At 30.8% G+C, this 19,388-nt stretch overlaps 2 protein-coding genes across 5 annotated transcripts; both read left to right on the forward strand.

Moving 5' to 3' along the window:
* The first annotated feature begins 420 nt into the window (after nucleotides 1-420).
* LOC117214215 (bidirectional sugar transporter N3-like) lies at nucleotides 421-3,469 on the forward strand. The gene is made up of 6 exons (XM_033460117.1): nucleotides 421-956; nucleotides 1,031-1,204; nucleotides 1,271-1,395; nucleotides 2,516-2,593; nucleotides 2,771-3,053; nucleotides 3,130-3,469. The coding sequence occupies exons 1-6, from the start codon at nucleotides 705-707 to the stop codon at nucleotides 3,343-3,345; spliced, it is 1,128 nt and encodes a 375-aa protein (XP_033316008.1). The 5' UTR covers nucleotides 421-704; the 3' UTR covers nucleotides 3,346-3,469.
* A 658-nt stretch (nucleotides 3,470-4,127) lies between these two features.
* On the forward strand, nucleotides 4,128-18,309 carry LOC117214154 (TAR DNA-binding protein 43). Of its 4 annotated transcripts, XM_033459989.1 has the most exons (8): nucleotides 4,134-4,602; nucleotides 7,064-7,233; nucleotides 7,405-7,545; nucleotides 11,256-11,931; nucleotides 12,010-17,322; nucleotides 17,720-17,892; nucleotides 17,977-18,112; nucleotides 18,202-18,309. In XM_033459989.1, the coding sequence occupies exons 1-5, from the start codon at nucleotides 4,365-4,367 to the stop codon at nucleotides 12,108-12,110; spliced, it is 1,326 nt and encodes a 441-aa protein (XP_033315880.1). In that variant the 5' UTR covers nucleotides 4,134-4,364; the 3' UTR covers nucleotides 12,111-17,322; nucleotides 17,720-17,892; nucleotides 17,977-18,112; nucleotides 18,202-18,309. The 4 variants fall into 4 exon arrangements, with proteins under 4 accessions (XP_033315878.1, XP_033315880.1, XP_033315879.1 ...); XM_033459988.1 differs by having other exon boundaries at nucleotides 7,106-7,233; nucleotides 11,256-17,322; XM_033459985.1 differs by having other exon boundaries at nucleotides 4,135-4,602; nucleotides 11,256-17,322.
* Nucleotides 18,310-19,388: the final 1,079 nt, after the last annotated feature.

Below are 19,388 nucleotides of genomic sequence, written 5' to 3' on the forward strand. Positions count from 1 at the left end.
AATAATACAAATTTAAATATAATCAGGAGAGGTAAATGAGACAACGTAATATGAATTTGGAATAAATTCAGGCTTTCAATTTTAAGGTGCTGTAAAATAGAGACGAACTGTCAAAATTAATTTTTTAAGCGGGAGGCAACTCAATGTAAATTTGTTGTACAATGATATCTGATGATATACAACTATCCGTGAAACAACCATATTACATGATCATGATTTATAATTAACGATTACCCGCCAACAATTAAAACACCACATGCTCAGTAATGCTGCTACGCTACCTACTGGTGAAAACTAAAAGTGAAGTCATTCAAGACGATTTATGCAATTTAAATAAGCTACACTGCAATTGTGAAATTGTTCAATATTTGTATACTATAATCTTGTTTAAATATTGTATTATGTATGTTGTTTATATTAATAAATATATTTTTCACCTTCTATTAAATAAAAGTCAGTATCGTACCCAGTAATCCCTAGCAATGTAGATTGAAAATTACTTCTTTATGTATTAATATTATTGTTTCTGAAACAATTATATTCATCTTGTGGTATATGTATTTACATATGTCAAATGACCTAAGGACTATAACATTGGATGAATATCCATCTCTCTTAGGTGATCGATTGAACTTTAATGTATATTAAATCTTTATCATTCGTAGTCTATAGGATCCTAACCTATTGAAAAAGGTGAATGAAGGATGAAAGTTAAATTGAATTTATTCGTTTATTTCATAAATAAATATTTCAATTACAATAGTGTGAAATATTATTCGCAATCGAAAACTCTGTTTGATAAGACGGAGATTAATTTTAAAAATTGGGAGGAAGAGCTAGAGAGAACGATGCAAGTTCTCCCAAATTTTATCACAGTTGAAGAAGAAAAGTCATTAATGGAAGAAATTGATCCTTATGTGAGGAGACTAAAATATGAACAGTCGCATTGGGATGATGTTAGTATAATTAAATTGAACCATCACTATTTCTATGAAATTTTAATTGTACTTCCTTAAATTGATTATTATAGGCAATACATAATTATAGAGAAACGGAAAAAGGCAAATGGAACAATGATAATACAAAGATAATAAATAGAATTCGAGAGAAAGCATTTTCTAAAGATATGTCTCAGATTTCACTGATACATATTTTAGACTTAGCACCAGAAGGATGGATAAAGCCACATGTTGATAGCATTAGAGTATGTATCTTACTTTTTAATTTCTAACACAAGCAGAATTTACATAGATAGAATTTTTCTTCATAGTTCTGTGGAGAGATTATTACTGGTTTAAGTTTATTAACTGATAGCGTAATGAGACTAAAAATGGTTGATAATGTAACTTTATATAAAGATTTTCTATTGCCAAGAAGATCTCTATATATAATGAGGTAAGAGTAGTGATTCCTTAATTATTTATATTATTTACATTATATTATTATATATTATATTAATGCAACTCATATATATTATTTATATTATGTACTTTAATTCATATATATTATCTGTTATCTTCGCTTTATAGTGGTGCAGCTAGATACAATTATAATCACGAAATTCTAAAAAATGAAGAATCTTTTTTTAAAGGACAACATATACTAAAAGGCAGACGTATTTCAGTAATATGTAGATGTCAACCACAACGTGATGCTTAGTACCATACAGTTGTACATAACTGTTTCGGAAAGTTATATTGTACATATATAAAATATATTATTTAATACATTATAAATAAAAATGATTTAATAGAAAGTAAAAGAAAATATATATATATATATATTCTCTTAGATACGTGAACTCAAAGATAAATATATACAAATGATCACGTGACGCTGCATTTATTGGTTAATAGTCGCTAGTATATTGTAATCTTCAGAGATGATTTTAATTAATATTTTAAAAACTGTTTTAATTGAGCGGCTGAACTTATGACATTTATTTAACTTGTAGTAAAATATGCTTAAGAGGATAATGTTTTGAAAAATAACTTTTTATTTTATATCACAGAATTTTGAATATGATGTAATTTCCCCTAGATTTTGATTACATGGTTTTACTTATTTTCTCTCGCCAATCTCATTAGACTCTCTTTTATAATAAAACTAGATCACATTTTATAGTGAATTTCAAGGTTAAAAATCCAAATCATGAATGTTGATATACAGAAGTAATATGAATATTTTAAATCATGTTCTCGACGGAGATTAGAGACGCGTTAGCCACAACCGCCTCGATTTGCACGGTTTTACAATTTTTAGCCGGCGTGTAAGTAAAAATACGAGCCTTCAACAGACTTACTCTTATGAAGAAAATTTTAAAATATAGTTGTATAATTTATTGTCATAATCATGAACAATAAGGTCACAAATTATAATCATATAACTTCATAAAACTTTCTTTTGATAATGATAAGAAAAAATCTAAAGAAATAAGCATTAATTCTCTTTTGTTACACTCAACAAATTCTATTGTCTTACAATGAAATCAGAAAGTTACAAAAGTATGTTTTAGGCTAGTATGCAGAAAGATCATTAAAAATGGCAGTACAGGAAATAGTTCAATCTTGGCATTTGTAACATGTTATACATCGTAAGTGTTATACCTTTTTGATTTTAAAAACAGTTTATTGCTAACAGATGTTAATTTCCCTTAATGATTGTTCATTTGATCCTCATAATACTGCTTAATTTATAAACATTTTAATGACTCTTAAACATTTACTTAACGTTTATTATTGGAGTCAAGTTCTTGTATAAAATGTTACAGATGTGTCTTGTGGATGAGATACGGTATGCTTATTGGAGATCGATTTATATTGTTAGTGAATGTTTTTGGCTCCATACTCCAAGCATCTTATGTTTACATATTTATTTTGTATAGTGTACAAAAATTTAAACCAATAAAACAAATGATTGCAGCAACTTGCTTCCTTGGAGTTGTGTACTTTTATAGTTTTTATGAGGAAGACAGAGCATTAGCTGCAAAATATGTTGGTTTCCTTAGTTGTATATTAACAGTATTATTTTTTGCATCTCCATTAATGATGTTGGTAAGTCTACCAATTTTTTCAGTTTGTAATAATTGCTTGGCTTGAAGAAGAGATAATGGAATAAAATATTTTTTAGGCACATGTGATAAGAGTTAAAAGTACAGAAAGTTTACCATTTCCCATTATCATGGCTTCTTTAATAGTTTCTTGTCAGTGGTTTGCATATGGTTGCCTTCTTAATGATCGATTCATACAAATACCAAATTTCTTAGGCTGTGTATTATCTGCATTTCAACTTTGTTTCTTTTTAGTTTATCATAACGATAAATCTAATGAGACTTACTTAATATAATATTAACAAATATATGTCACATATTATGTACTGTAAACAAATAAATATATTTTTTAACATATTGATCATAAATTAAAATACATGATTTGTACTCTCAAAGAGAAATATATTTTTGAAATAATTAGTCGACTTCTTAATTGAAAGAAAACACTACATATTCTTCAAATTTGATTTCTTCCCGCTAAAAACTGCTGCTACGAGATTTCTCAAACACTTCTGTTGGCACTATAAAATTCCCTAAATATCAGAATAAGAACTAATAAATACACAATTTATAAAAATGCAACGATGGCATTAAATAATATCTTATTTCTAAAACCAAACAAATTACATAATACATTTATAACAAAAACTATTTTCCATGTATTAAACCTACAAATTACTTTTCCTTTCTACTTCTAGTAAATCTATAAATTACTTTCCTTTTCTTACTTTTTCAACATATATTAATTGATAATACGAGCATATATCATTATACTTTTTACATTTTGTTAATATAAAAATATAAAATATTCAAAAACAAACAACTTCATAATGCTTAAAAACCACATTAGTGCTTCATCTGAACTCCGTATTAGTCATACATCTGTTCTAAATATACCAAAACAAATATTGTTTAACTGTTGCAAAATTACTACTCATATTCTAAAAAATCTTTCTCGCATTCTGCTGTTATAATATCGTTCAAGATAATCGATTTTCTCCTAAAAATGCTGCTTTAAAGGCGGAAGTTGACGGAACGTATATATTGGTGAAACACATTAGTGGAGTTCCGGGGCGGGCCGGTTGGCAGCACTGGCAGAGGTGGTGGCGAGAAGAGAGAAAGAGGTGCGGTGTTGCGTGACTGATTGCGAGTCCGAGCGTGTGTGTTTGTTGTGTTGTACGAGGAACAAATTTGTACTTCTCTTATTTGGGAAGAAAACGAGGAAAACAAAAAAAAAAGGAAAATAGGGAAAACCGTTTCGCTTGATCTTTGTTTTTGGGGGAAAGAGACCGCACGTTTGGAAGAGAAAAGAATCATGTCGTCGTACATCCAGGTTGCCGAGGACGAAGGCGATGAGCCGATTGAATTGCCGACTGAGGACGATAGCACACTTTTATTGACTACCGTAACCGCCCAGTTCCCCGGGACATGTGGCCTGAAATATCGGAATCCAGAATCTCGGACGATGCGCGGCATTCGTCTCGTTGACGGGCGTCTTCATCCACCGGAAAATGGATGGGGCAAGGCGATTTACTTCTGTGTTTTTCCAAAAGGTGCTTATTTCACTATGAATCGTTGCTTTTTCGATCGCCCTCTCTCTTTCTCTCTCGTTCTCTTGGTGTATATATATATATATATATATATATATATATATATATATATATATTTCTCTCCCCTATTTCCTCCCCTCCTTCTCCCCACTCCTTTTCAAAAATGTACTAACGCCACACGAATCAAGATCAACTATATGTATATAGTATGCTTTTGCATATACTGGAGGAACAGAAATATTAATATACACATAGATTGGTTTAGAAAACTTTTGTATGAATTTTGAAAACTGTAGTTAGATTATGGATTTTTATGTAAATTTATGTATTTTTGGGAATGTAATTGGAAAGGTAGAATCTCGTAAATGTAGAAAATTGGTTTACTTTTTAAATATTGTAGAAAGCACTATGATTTAGATGTTCTATATATATTTCCATTTTATATGCATTTTGTACAATTTTGCAGTTTCAAATTTATAAATGCATAAAAATCCGCAGTCGTGTAATTTTGCAGTGATTGTAATTTTTTTTTTTGTAAAATGTAAAAAGTAGGGGTTGAGAATTATTATGACATCAGTTTTGACTCTTGAAACATTATTTCATAAAATTTTCATACGAATTTCAAGAAAAATTGTTACATGTAACCTAAATTTTTACTTTGGTTATGATTCTTATGAGGGTTTCATATTGTTTTTAAATGACTTTTTTTTGGTTCTAAATCTGATCTAGCATCAATTCTTTTATTGATTTTATGATTTCCAAAATTGTATGTTTTGATGAAAGTAGTTTGTGGAATATTTATTATTATTTATCTTTATTGTACTATTTATTATGATGTATATTTAAGATTTAAATTCGAAAGTTATGTTTTGCAGATTTGTATGGGATTTTATAACTAAATTTAATATGTGTTGGTATTTCTGATCATCACTATATATTGATTAATGTGAAACTTAAAAGTTTCTTAAACTTATCAATTGTTTATAACAAATTGAAGCTTTTTTTATTCTTGTGAGTTTAGTAATATTATTGTTGCTAATGCTTGATCTTGAATAATTCATGTTGATCTTATTATGATCATCAGACTGCAGATGTTTATGCAAATTTATGTTTTTGTGAATGTAACTAAGTGAAGTTGTTACAGCTACTAGCTTGAATATTACATATACTTGTTCAGATTACACAAAATGCATGCTATGTAATTTTATATTTAAATTTCCTATAAATGCATAAACATCCATAGTTTAATGGTCATTTTACTCATATACTTATCTTTTTCGAAGTCCAGTACATGTGTTTGTGTTTGTTATATTTTGAGCTTTCAAATCCGTCCTCTCTTCTTTTCCTTTTTTCATGATTTATGTTTTTTCTTTTTTTGTTTTTACTTTTTTTCAATAACATAGAACTTCGCCTTTTTGCATATTGCATAACTTTTTTGTTAATCCTCTGATTCCCATAACTCAGACTAGGATACAATGTGGAAAATATTTGTTAATTTCTATCTCTACAAATATATTTTAGTATATACATAAAATTTCCTTTTCCCATTATTTAATGTAAACAGCAAAAGCTTTTATCTATAGAATAAAAAAAAGAATGAGATAATGCAAATAACAAAATCCTGGAATTGCAATATTAATTCTACATTTCATATGTATATAAAAATTCAAGTATCAAAAAGCTAGTATTTTTATATAAATTTATTATGCAAATTACATACTGTATATTTTTTTGATATTGCAATACTGTAACTGATCGAGTAATCAAAACACATTTTCTCTACAAAAACAAGAAAAATCAAATATATCAAAGCAGCCATTAGAGTTCATTAGTATCTATAAAGTATCGATTTGCTTATGTTGTAAAGCAGTTGAAGGGACATATGGGAATTGGAGGGTCAAATACTTATATTTATTTCTAAATAGTTTAAAAAATTAGTTTCTTATTAACTTTGATCATTTACTACATCTAGTGATATTAATGTAAGCATATGCTAATATTCAACTGAATGAATGAACATTCACAGACCTGGATCATAAATATGTTAGCATTGTATTCTTAACTCATATTATTAATAACGTCTATAAATATCTATATATTTATAGCTAAAGTTTGTTTACATCTATGTGAGAGTATAAAATTATACATAGATGTGAACCTGAATGTTTAATATAATTGTGCGCGCGCGCACACACACACACACACACACACATACACACCCATAGTCACATACGTATACAGTACGACACAAATTTTTTGTATTTTTTGAAAAGTAGTTATTTGTACTGGATTTCCATACTTCCGTTTTTTTATTATTATTTTTATTACAGTTGCATTTATTTTTTCTCTCTTTCTTAAATTATATATATACGTGTAGAATCTTGTGATATGACAAACTTTTTTCGGATGAAGTTCTAGTAAAATGAAAAAAAGTTAGTAGACATGAACACTTATATCTTTTCAGAGAACAAACGTAAATCTGATGACAATTTGGAAAATTCCACAGCTAAGACTAAAAGAATGGAAACAAAGTTGCGTTGCACAGACTTGATCGTACTTGGTTTACCATGGAAAACAACCGAGCAGAACTTGCGAGAGTATTTTGAAACATTTGGCGAAGTACTCATGGCACAAGTGAGTTTCTCAATTTTTTCCTTTCACCTTTCTTTTTTCTGTTCTTATTTAAATATTCCTAAAGAACATGAAAAAAGAGGGTATTAAAAATAGTTCAGTATCGAATAGTGAATTAAAATCTTGAAAATAATTATAGATTAAAATTTCATTTCAATCTAAATTTTGTTGTAGGTTAAAAAAGATGCAAAGTCAGGACAGAGCAAAGGATTTGGCTTTATTAGATTTGGAAGTTATGAGTCTCAATTAAGATGTCTTGCTCAGCGACATATGATTGATGGGCGATGGTGTGATGTCAAGGTTCCCAATAGTAAGGTAAGAGCATCATTATGTTCATTGAAAAACATTAATTGTTTCTTCATGTATCTGCAAGTAGCTATGAAATGTTTAATTATTTAACAATTGTTTAAGATCTTAATATATATATGTAGGTTATTTGCATGCGAATCGTAGATCTGTACCCGCGTTTCGTACTATTCAATTTATCATGTACCAATAATGTAATTTTCTGATAAATAATTATTCACAAAAATTAATATATTCTTCATTTATTTCTCTATGAAATAATACAAATATAAAATAATCTTGTACTATTTCTTTGTTCTTTAAAGTGATTTAGTAAATATAATAAAGTAATGCATATTATAAAAAAGATGTCCCAAAAATTATAAAAGCAAAAAAGTTGTTAATTAAGTAAACGGCAAAATTACTTTCTTGCAATGAAAGACAATATCTTTATAAGAATGATTTTTCTATATATATTTTGTATAGATCTATGATGCGCGCTGTAAGATATTAGTCGAACTATAAACAACAGTACGAATTATAAAAAAGATAAAAGAATGATTAAGAGGCCTGACTAAGGCACAGACGTGGATGGAATCTTGGTTGAAAAAGTTCTTTTCTCTATTCTGGATCTTTGCACAATGACTATAAGACATATAATTGGTTTCCATTTACAATTTTTGAACGTCATCTTTTATATATATCTCTTGAGGAGAAAGTATACTGTGGTATAAATAGATGAATGTGTAGTCGATTAAGTGGCATATTTATAATGGAAATGTGATATATGTGTGTGAATGCTTTAATGAGTGTAGTACAATGCAAAGTGAGATACTTTAAGAAAGTATGCTTGCGTGCCCTTGTAAATAACATTGGTATGTTTGTGTTCTCTTTAAATAGTGTGGAAATTTCACGAATATGCTATGAGAGCGTACCACTGTCAGACAAATAAATACGGAAATTTGAAAATACATACCCAATTGGTTTATACAGAACTTAGGACAGATTAGTTGCAACATGTAGGACTACTATTTTATGAACTTGATTTCCTAGTGCGAAATTTTCATAAGAATTCTGTGTACTGTGCAGCTGTTAACTTGTTAGAAAAATTTAAACAAAAGTATCATTGCATCTATGGGACGAGATTTAGAGAGATCGATCTTTTTTCATGTTAAAACGTATGTTATGCACTGGGAGTGAATTTTAAATGATAAAATAGTCGAGTACTGGTTAAATGTGTAACTTTTTGAAAATGATAAATATTGTAATGGGTATGGTTTGCGTGACAGTGTGTGCAATCGAAGGTGTGTAATGTAACAAATTGTTATAATCTCTTGAAGTGAGCACTGAATTTTGCGAAGAGAACTTCCAGGTCATGGTTAGATTTAATTTACATAAAACGTCAGCAAGTATAGAATCATTCAGTATATGGTGTCTTTTACAATCGATTTAATATAATACTTGTAAAATGGTATTGATGACGATACGAACAAATAGAGAGTGTACAGTTCGTAGATGAATGAAAGACGCGTGATGTCTAAAAGTCGTGCCGTTCTTATTACTATAAAAGATCTTCTATTAGCGCGTGTTACGATGATAGTTTGAAACTTTATAATTGGTATGTGGTATGACACGTTGAAACAAAAAGAAACCTAAGAGAAATAAAACAAAAGAAAAAATATAGAAAAAAAAGTATGTTAATGAATGAGAGTGCGTATATGTGTGTGATTCAATCAATTATAATAGATAAAAATTGTATGTGATTGTCGAGGGCTGGTGTATCTGGTTGCAGAATATTGATGGCTTAATGATGGCTCGTCAGTATGATACGAGCAAACACAATGAATGCTACCGCCCTATACCGGTTCATACGCCGAGTAGTCGACGGGTACCTGTGGCGAAACCGTATATCAACTTAAATACATCCGAAGCTGCTAATACACCTAGGTACGATTCAGAGTACGATTATAAAACAACGCATTATCCATCGTACCCTCCTAATTATCCATACGATGATAACAATAAGTACAAGTACGAGGGCCAGAACTATAATGCGTATGAGAAACCGAGTTACCCATCCTATGAGGATCCTGGGTACGACACACGTAATTACATGGTCCAGCATACAACCGCAGCAGCCCCGAATCCCAGCGCCGCATATCCGTCCGACACAGAGTATACAAGATACACCAACTACGAAGGACGTGCTGTGTACCCGGTCATGGAAAATCCGGACTACACGGAGAAAGCCAGATATAATTATGGTTACGATCGAAACTATTATGAGGCGGATGGTCGTTACGCATCCACGGATTGTAGATATGCACTGGATGTCAGATATCCAGATACCAGACACGCGGACAATCGAATTCCAGCTGATAGTAGAGAAGCTGATTGTAGATATCCGGTGGACAATCGTGATATGGATAGAAGATACGCTGTCGATGGTAGGGACCCGGATGGTAGATACGCTATTGAGAATAGAGAAGTAGACGCCAGATATCCGCCAGATTCGAAGGAAGTAGACGCCAGGTTTACAGATACAACAAGATATCCGGCTAAAGAGAACTATTACGACCGTTATTACAAGCATCGCCCATCGAGGGATCACCATGTCTCTGATACCTCAAGATACTGATGAGTCTTGTTACTATCGTTAAATACATATGTGTCACGCTTCAATGGGAATAGAGATTTTCATGATTGGAGATTGCTTGTAAACGCTCAGTTCATCATTTGTATGAGATACCTTCAAGCGACAAAGAATTTTCACGATGTGTGTTCTTTTGTAATTTGTTTTAACTCTTCAATTGCTCTTATACCTCGTATAATATTTTCTCTTTATTAGCCTGTTGGGTCGTTGATTTAATTTATTAATACAATTAATAATATCTGTCACCCATCATTGGTTATAAATGAATACGAACGAAAATTTTGAACATAGACATTTCTCGATGAAAACTAAGTGAAAGAGAATGTATCTCGGTTTAACAAGCGAATCTCTTGAATTTCTGTTTCCTTGAATCTATAAGTAGTCACATGGTATTCGCTATAAAGACGTAAATTATATATATTCCCCTTGATTCGTGATCTCTGTTGCAAATATAAAAAAATAGAGAAAAAAAGAAAAAAATGTTATTTACTTTTAGCAATAGCTTTGAATAACTGTCTACATTTTATCATCAAACTATTGTGCTTATTCAGTTTAAGATAATGTAATATATATATATAGCATGAAATTTTACATCGAATATATACAGAGAAAAAGGAGATTGTACAGATTTTATGCATGGATTTTAAAAAGGCCATAGTGCTTAAGTATTATATTATATTTACATATATATATATATTCATGGGGATAAAAAATGTAAATTGACCAGGCGATACCTTTTTTCTCAAATCGTTAATTAGACGTGTATCAAAAAGATTTTTCTATAAAACTTGACGTTAGTGCAGATTAACATTCTTTTCTCTTCTCTTACTTATTTTTATGCGAAATATTTGGACATTCAATCAAAGATTTTAATAATTAAGCTAAATAATAAAGTTAGTGTGTATTTGACCATTATTTTTGATAAATGATACATTATTATATGTACATTTATAACAGTAATGTGCACTGTACGCAAGTTTTATTGAATAATATTAAAAGAAAAACAAAAACAAAAAAAATCAAAAAATTACCAAAAACCTGTGAAAATCTGTTGTACATGATTGATTGATTGTGCGTTTGTGCGTAGGAGGGAATGATTCAGCAAGTACCCTGCAAGGTATTCGTGGGACGCTGTACAGAAGACCTAACTGCTGATGATCTGCGCGACTATTTCTCCAAATATGGCGAAGTGACGGACGTGTTCATCCCAAAACCTTTCCGTGCATTTTCATTTGTTACTTTCTTAGATCCCGAGGTAGCCCAGTCCCTATGCGGCGAGGATCACATTATTAAAGGAGTGTCTGTACACGTGTCGAATGCCGCGCCGAAGTCTGAGGGAAACAATAAAAATTTCAATAATCAAGTGAACTCGAACATGCGTAGAGGCGCTCCAGGTCCCGTCGAGAATAACGTGCAGGGAAACTATCAGGGTAACCGATACATGGGCCACTCAGGTAACAATATGGGTCCAAATGGCTGGAACAATCCAGGGAATCGGGGCAATCTGGACATGCCTAACCTTCAAGCATTGGGTATTACTGGGCAAAATAATGGCGGCGGTGGCGGTGGCGGTATGTCAAATCCATTGGCGATGGGAGGGCTGAATTTGTCCGCGTTACCAGTCAACCCGGCTTTGGTCGCAGCTGCACTGAACCAAGCATCTTGGGGTCTGATCGGTAACTTGCAGAATCAGGGAAACGATCAGGGCTATTCGAACCAGCCTGGCCCACCTGGTCAACCACCTTCAGGCAACAATAGTATTGGTAACAGTGGAAACTCTGGCTTTCTCAGTTGGATGAATCAAGGGGGTGGTGATGGTAATACTGGCAATCCTGGAACAGGTGGTCCAGGCCCGAATAATCCAAACGCATCCCAAGGTGCTTGGCAGAATCATCCAGGACAACGTGATCAGAAATCAAACACCTTTCTCAAGTACGAATAAGCTGCGTCGAGGGTCCCAGTATAGTGCTGGAAAGGGCAACGAATCCGTTCCTTTGATCCTGACACACGTTAACTACAAGTGACAAGAGTCTAGGCAAGTGTATGTAGGTACAAAATAATCTTCTTCATTTATATAAAGAACAGAACCAAAGCCTCTATCTCTCAATGGAGGAGAATGGGTTCCATGATTATTCTTTCTGTATGTTCCACTATCTCAGACATACAGAGAGAAATGATATATTTTCTTCCCTTTTTTTCTACTTTTATTCAAATTCAATTTCATTTGATCATGATGATTATGTATACATATACATATAAAATAGTGTGCTCCGTGGAGAAAAGTAACAAACAAAATGAAATAACACTTTCTGTCTTTTAGCACGTCACACAAGAAAATGATATGTATTTCTAACTCTACATCTCTGTCTTTTTCTCTTTCTCACTTTCTTACTGGCTTATGGAGAAATTAGCACAATATTCCTTAAGTGCGTGTTTTAGAGAGGACGGATAGCTTCGATCATCTGAACTTGCATACTAATTGTATGATCTCATTTCAAGCGTGCGGTCTAACCAACTCAGTATGTACAGAATGTACTAAAATGACAATGATGAGGATGATGATGCTGCTGGTGATTATGGTATGATAATGATCGTGATGATGATATATATGCACATATATAATATATGATGATTGTGGATGTGTTGTAGAAGAACAAGAACGAGATTTATTGTAGCGGAGTACGTATATGTGCTTATGTTTATTTAAAGTTTTGTGCCGTGTGTTTAAATGTGTAATTGAGAATTAAAGGACTTAGTGCGTACACAGAGTCCAATAGAGTTTGTAGAACATGAGATTAAAGATTTTCGTCAAGTGAAAATCATCAACTTTGATCTTGATCTTCTTGCTGGCGTGCCAGTGTCATTACACAATGTTGCATTAATGCCACTGGTATACTCATTTTAATCGAATCATCAATATAGATCTATTTGAATTTTGCAACTGTGATTTAATTGAGGCAAGATACTAACGGTCATGTGATTAAGAAAGGTCAATAAGAAGATTTAGTTGAAAGACAAATTTCATTTTTATTTAAGTAATTGCATAATATATCCCCTAACAAAATAAATTTAGAATTTTATATAAAAAGAATATTGAAATCGGAGTGCATTTATCTTATGTTATAAAAATGAAGTTTAGTCTTTACTGCTTGATTCTTTTTTATTACTTTTTCTTTTTCTCTTCTTTTTTTCTAACTTACTTCTTCGTAGTCTTTATTACAAGTAAATTGTGAGTGTATAAATATATATATATTCTCAATGCTGAATTTATCTTCTTAATCAAGCAGATGAAGTTTCAAGGGGCCGTCTATTCATTTCTAATGAACAATTTTATGTTGCAACAGCAACATATTTACGATAAGTGTAATGTTCGTTTTTCGTATGAGAAACCGTTGGAATGTATGGGAAAGAATAAGTGTGAAATTGAAGTTGCATACAGATTGATCGCAGCTACCCGATATTTAAAATGCCATTAATTCTTTAAACGTTTTGCCTTAAAAGGAGAGAAAGAACAAACGGGAAAAAAGGAAAAAGAAAACGTTTCTAGCGCGTGTATACACGAACGATTTATGTGAGAAATGTGTTTTACATTGGGTATGATAGGTGCGTAACAAATATTTCATTGATTGATTGCGTGTGAAAGGTGGCATTTCTAATCTTTCCGACTTCTTATTTTTTTCTCCTTTCAATTCACTTTAAAGACATATTGCAAGCTTTTAATATATTTTTCGCAAGTAAAAAAACAAAAAGTAATATAAGTCTGAAACAATATAAGCTGACATATTTTACAAACTGAGAGTAGAGTATTTATTTTCTAAAGATCACGATTAGAAAAAACAATGGCAAAAAATTCACTCGTATTGCATATTTAGTAGCCAATAAACTCTTGCGTAGATAAACTTTTAATGAAGATAGAAAAAGATAACTGCAGTTGAATTATTTTATGGTATTAACAATACGCTGCATTGAAATTAATGTAGGTGGGATATTTCCAGATTAACAATTATGAGTACACATTATTAAGGGGATATGAAAAGGATTTTTGTGAAAGATACACTTGTGTTATCATATCTTTTGTGCATGATGTTAATTTTAGAATGTTTCGTATTTGACATGCATATAATTTTATTAATTATCATTGAGTAATGCGAGTTTCATCTTAATAAATATGTATTATTGTTACGAGACCATGTAAATGTTTCTAAATCATTTAAGCAAAACTCTTTGAACGTGTACTCCTAATTGTAAGATTAAACAAATATTATATAAACGTAAACTCATAAATTCTATAAGTTAGGGCTTTTAAAGGATTTAAAGGATTTCGAGAAGAAAAAAGTATATAAGTTTATAATCTATGTAATTTAATGAATTGTGATTCGATATACTATTTTAGAAAGCTCTAATTTTATCTAGAAACCTATGTAAACTTCCAGTTGCGTAATATTCAGTCAGACTTGCAATTAGCAGTACGTGTTAGCATGATTTGATCAAATATTTGAATAGCCTGGCTCACCGTGCTTCTTAAGAGTGTAAAGAAAAAAAAGAAACGATTTCTTCTATTTTATTAAAAAATCGTTGTTTTTTTCTTATTTTGATTTAACGGATTGAGGAGATTATTATTATAATCGACAATTAGATTGGATTGTTTTACCTCACGTGTCTCTCTGTGTGTGTGTATGGCGGTCGAATGTATTTGTTAATGGTCGTCTAAGAACTACAGGCATGAAAGTCTAATCGAGAAGTGATTTCTTGCTGTTTCACGATCACGAAAGCATATAGATATTACTATATGTGTCTGATGCAAAAACTTAAACAACGTGTTGATAATGATGAGTGAGTACATTGATAAATGTGAGGTGAGCGGTAATTAATTACGAAAAAACAAAAGATGAAAAAAAATATTTTATGGATGGAACACAGTCGTTTATTGAATGCCTGAATATATATATAGATAAATATATATATATAAATATATATGCATATATAGATATATATATCTTTATTGAAATCCAGAATGTTTATACATAATGTAAAGAAAACATTGATGGAAAGTGCGTCGAAGTTTATTTATTGACGTCCTGCTGTAAATGATAATCGATATACAAAGACTGTAGTTTAAGACAACTTTTAACAGACATTAGAACCGTTTCTAGCTCATTATTATAGCCGGCTGATCTATTTCAAATCGTTCGCTATTCACCATGAGAAAAATATTTGTTTAATTTCTTCTGTTGAACATCTAACATAAATCTAATCGTGCAATTAATAACGTATATATTGTTCTTCGAGGGTGAAAACAATGCTTTCCTCTCCTTAGAGAGTCATCGCGAAGCGGATTCTTCATCCATATATTTATGAATCAGTTGAATCCAACTGTTGCTCAAAAGATGCCTTGCGAAACGATTTGGAAATGATCTACGACGAGTGTGTAAATAATACGTAAGGAGCATTAATGTCGTTCGTGGACGTTTACGAATTTTGTTGTAGACAGTTCTCTATTGTAAATTAATAATTGAGATTGCGTTTCAAATGAGAATATTGAGAGTGATGATGACCGAATAACATCAAAGTTTTGTCATGTGAGAATGTTATTTTGATAGGTGGCAGAGATTGATTCTTATTACATAAGTTCATTACAGGATGATTAAAAACTATACACTGGCAGTAGTTTATTTATACACATTTTCAAATTCCTCTGCTGGACCACTTGTTAACCACCTATTTCTGTGTTCGATCAATATCACATCATTTTTTTAAATTATAAGAAAACATATAATGAAAATTTAATAGATAGCTTATTTTATGTAATTCGTTGTATGTATTATGTGTGTGTGTATGTGTGATATTGTTCGAATTAAGAAGCGTTTCATTTGATCCTGCTTTTTTCAAGCTATTCTCTTTTTCATTTGAGGAAATAGAAAAAAGATGTGCGCTAACAATTCTTTTATGTGGAATCAACGACAATTATATTCACTTACAACCTCTTATACACGAATTTATTTCAGGCCTGTGATACCTTCTTTAATTATATGCTAATGTATATTGTTACCTGTTACAAGGTGGTTCAGATTACTGGAACCATTCAGGTGACTCTGTAAACATTTTTAGCAGATGATGTGTTGATCAACATGAAAATTACAAGATTTGGGAAAACTGTGCAGTGTGTTATCCAAGTTTGTTGTATCTCTTGACAATCTTCAATGTTTGCAGTGTGAATCTATCATGGAGTAAATATGTCTACATGCTTATATACCAATATATCTTATCTGTGTTCTGTGTTTGATTAAACATTCATAAAAGTTATTAGCAATTTATCATTGTATATACATTGTAGTACACTACAACATAAATTTGTATCCCTTAACATTTTATCAAAGACTTTTATAGATTTTCAGAATCTTGGAATGTTCTTCCAGTATCAGTAACAAATTAATGAATCTTTGTGCTTGGATAAACAGGAAACTTTGCTGGAGATATGCTGGAGGAACATTCCACTAGTGATCAAATGAAACCTTGAAGATGGTACTAAGAGATAGAAAAGCTTGCTGTATTGCATCACATTCCAAAAAATCAGTCCCGACCACTTGGACCAGTCTATACACGTATATACTTAATTTCACATGTTACTACTCTGTCAAAGTACAAGAAAAGGAGAGAAGGGAATGAGTGAGTGGTTCTATCGCAGACAATCACACCATGAATGGAAGCATTTTTGTGAGTTACATAACAGGTTACCGTCCAATCGATGAATGAACTTGATGATGATGATGATGATGATGATGATGATGATGATGATGATGATGATGATGATGATGATAGTGGTGGAGGTGATAGTGGTGATTATATGATGATAGTGATGATGAGGATGTTGAGATGATGATAATGATGAATAATGGTAATGAGGTTGAGGATGAGGATGAGGATGAATATGATAATTATGATGAGGATGATGATGACTGGGAAGTAGACGAGAGGCTAAACTTCGCAACAGGTGATTACGAATTGAAATGTATTACTTACGTACTATCGGGTTTTGCGTCATTAAAAAATCAACACTCAACTCAAGGTTGAAGTCTCCATTACAAATGACGCTTCCCATTTTCTATAATTCTCGCTACTATTTCGACGCACGGATGATGGGATTACCCAATCCGGTAATTTATTACATTTCTAACATTTGATGGCCTATATATTGGACAAATATTACGAAATATTCATACTTCTTTTTCATTTTTTATATATACATATTTTTTTACTCATTTCTTTTATGGAATAAATTAATCATTTAAACTAAAATCATTAATTGCTCTTTTTATCTGCTTATATGCGTTATTCACCTTCAGGAATCACTCTTACCTTTTTGACCTCTAATATTTCACATTCTTAAATATAGTAGATAATTTAAAGAAATATGTGTAATATAAAGAGATTGATATAATTCAGTGTCAATTTAAGAAATCACCTGTACAAAATCATCAAATAGCACTAAATATTTTTATAATTTTTCATCTTATAAACGTATACTAATTCTGATACATTTTTCTTTGGCAGTTTAGATGAATGAATTATTCTCTATAAATTCAAACGGACCGATATATGCTACTTGAATAATGAAAGAATAGAGGAGAAGCACGAACACGTGTTACACAAGTGTTAAGTAGATACAAAAGAAAGGAGTGAAATATCATTAAAAAAAAATATGTGATAAAAGTTCATGTTTTGTTGTAAGCTAGTTGTCCAATGAATTATTTTTAGATGATAAATGTTACTGTGGGTAAAAATTAATTCATTGATGTTTTTGTTTGTAGAAGTCATTCATTGATGAACTCAATTAATTATTCAGTGACTGGTTGGTGGGAATAATTTGACTTTCAAAGTAGGAATTCTGAAGTACTTCGAACCTTTGCATACCAATGACCATATTTACAGCTGCAAAGTAAAAAGGTGCTCAAGTTTACTTTTTATTTACTGGTTGTATTTATAATATTTTAATAAAGTATGTGTAAACTTATATAAATAATATTTATATATAGGAAGACAATCTAATAATAAAATAGTGGGAAGTATTACAGTATTTACATAATCGAATTTGGAAACATAATGATTGTATAAAGAACTTTTAATAAAGTATATTTTTATTTGAAGCTAAGAATAACTTGCCTTTCCTGTGTCTTTAAATCTACGTATATTTTCTCACATCATGTAAAAGTACTATTGATTATTTAATAAAAGTAGTTGTAGTCAATGACAATATTTAATAAAAATCTCAACATACATATATGTATTTACATATATGCCTGTTTTGTATTGTAATAACAGTATGCAATGAAGTATTTATTAAGATGTATTATTAAATATTCAATAAACAAGCAATATTAATCAACAATCTCCATCATTTTATTTACAAGTGCATTTGAACAGTGTGTAAAAATATCCTTAATGACTGTAATAAATGTAAGTATTTTCAAAATATGAAGTAGCTAATGTACAGACAAAAAAGAATAATTAGTACATTTTTCTTATAAATAATCCTCCTGTTTTATCAAAATATTCTCAAAATATTTTCATTTTCTGATTCTTACATCATATCGTATAATCGTTTCCGCATTATTAGTTTAGATCCAAGCGATCTTTGTAAAAAAGAAGTAGCGTAAGAATATCATTTTCAACTAAATTAACTGAAACAGCAATTTTCTTTCTAATATTACAAACATATTTCTTATAAATGTGGTATATACATTTCTTGTTTTTGAAGATCGTAATAGCATTAGCACAACCCTGTGAATAATCGCTCCAAATTTGGGCAGAATTATGTTGCACAGAAGAAAGTAAAGTTAAATGATTACTAACTTCTAAATTCTAAACTACGTACGTATAATTGAAAATTATATAAGATTTTACATCTAGAAAAAAACATTGTATGTATATTTTTCATCATTAAAATATTTATCATTAGAGTGCGGAATTTTTATGCTTTTCTGGAAATTCGAAGATACAAAAATGCATATAATGCGTAAGATATATGAAATATCCAAAATGTAGTATGAATGTGCATAAAAATATTCGCAGTTAATTCATCATATATCCGTTTCTTCCTAGGAAAGAAAATTTTCTGAATAAAGGAAAATTTCAAAAATCGATTTTTTACCAATTTTGCAATGCAAATAAATGCAACATTGAATGTAACCAACAGTATGTGTGGTAGACCATAGTGTCCAAA

The sequence above is a fragment of the Bombus bifarius genome, unplaced genomic scaffold (assembly GCF_011952205.1).
Source record: "Bombus bifarius isolate JDL3187 unplaced genomic scaffold, Bbif_JDL3187 scf7180000009200, whole genome shotgun sequence".
NCBI lineage: Eukaryota > Metazoa > Arthropoda > Insecta > Hymenoptera > Apidae > Bombus > Bombus bifarius.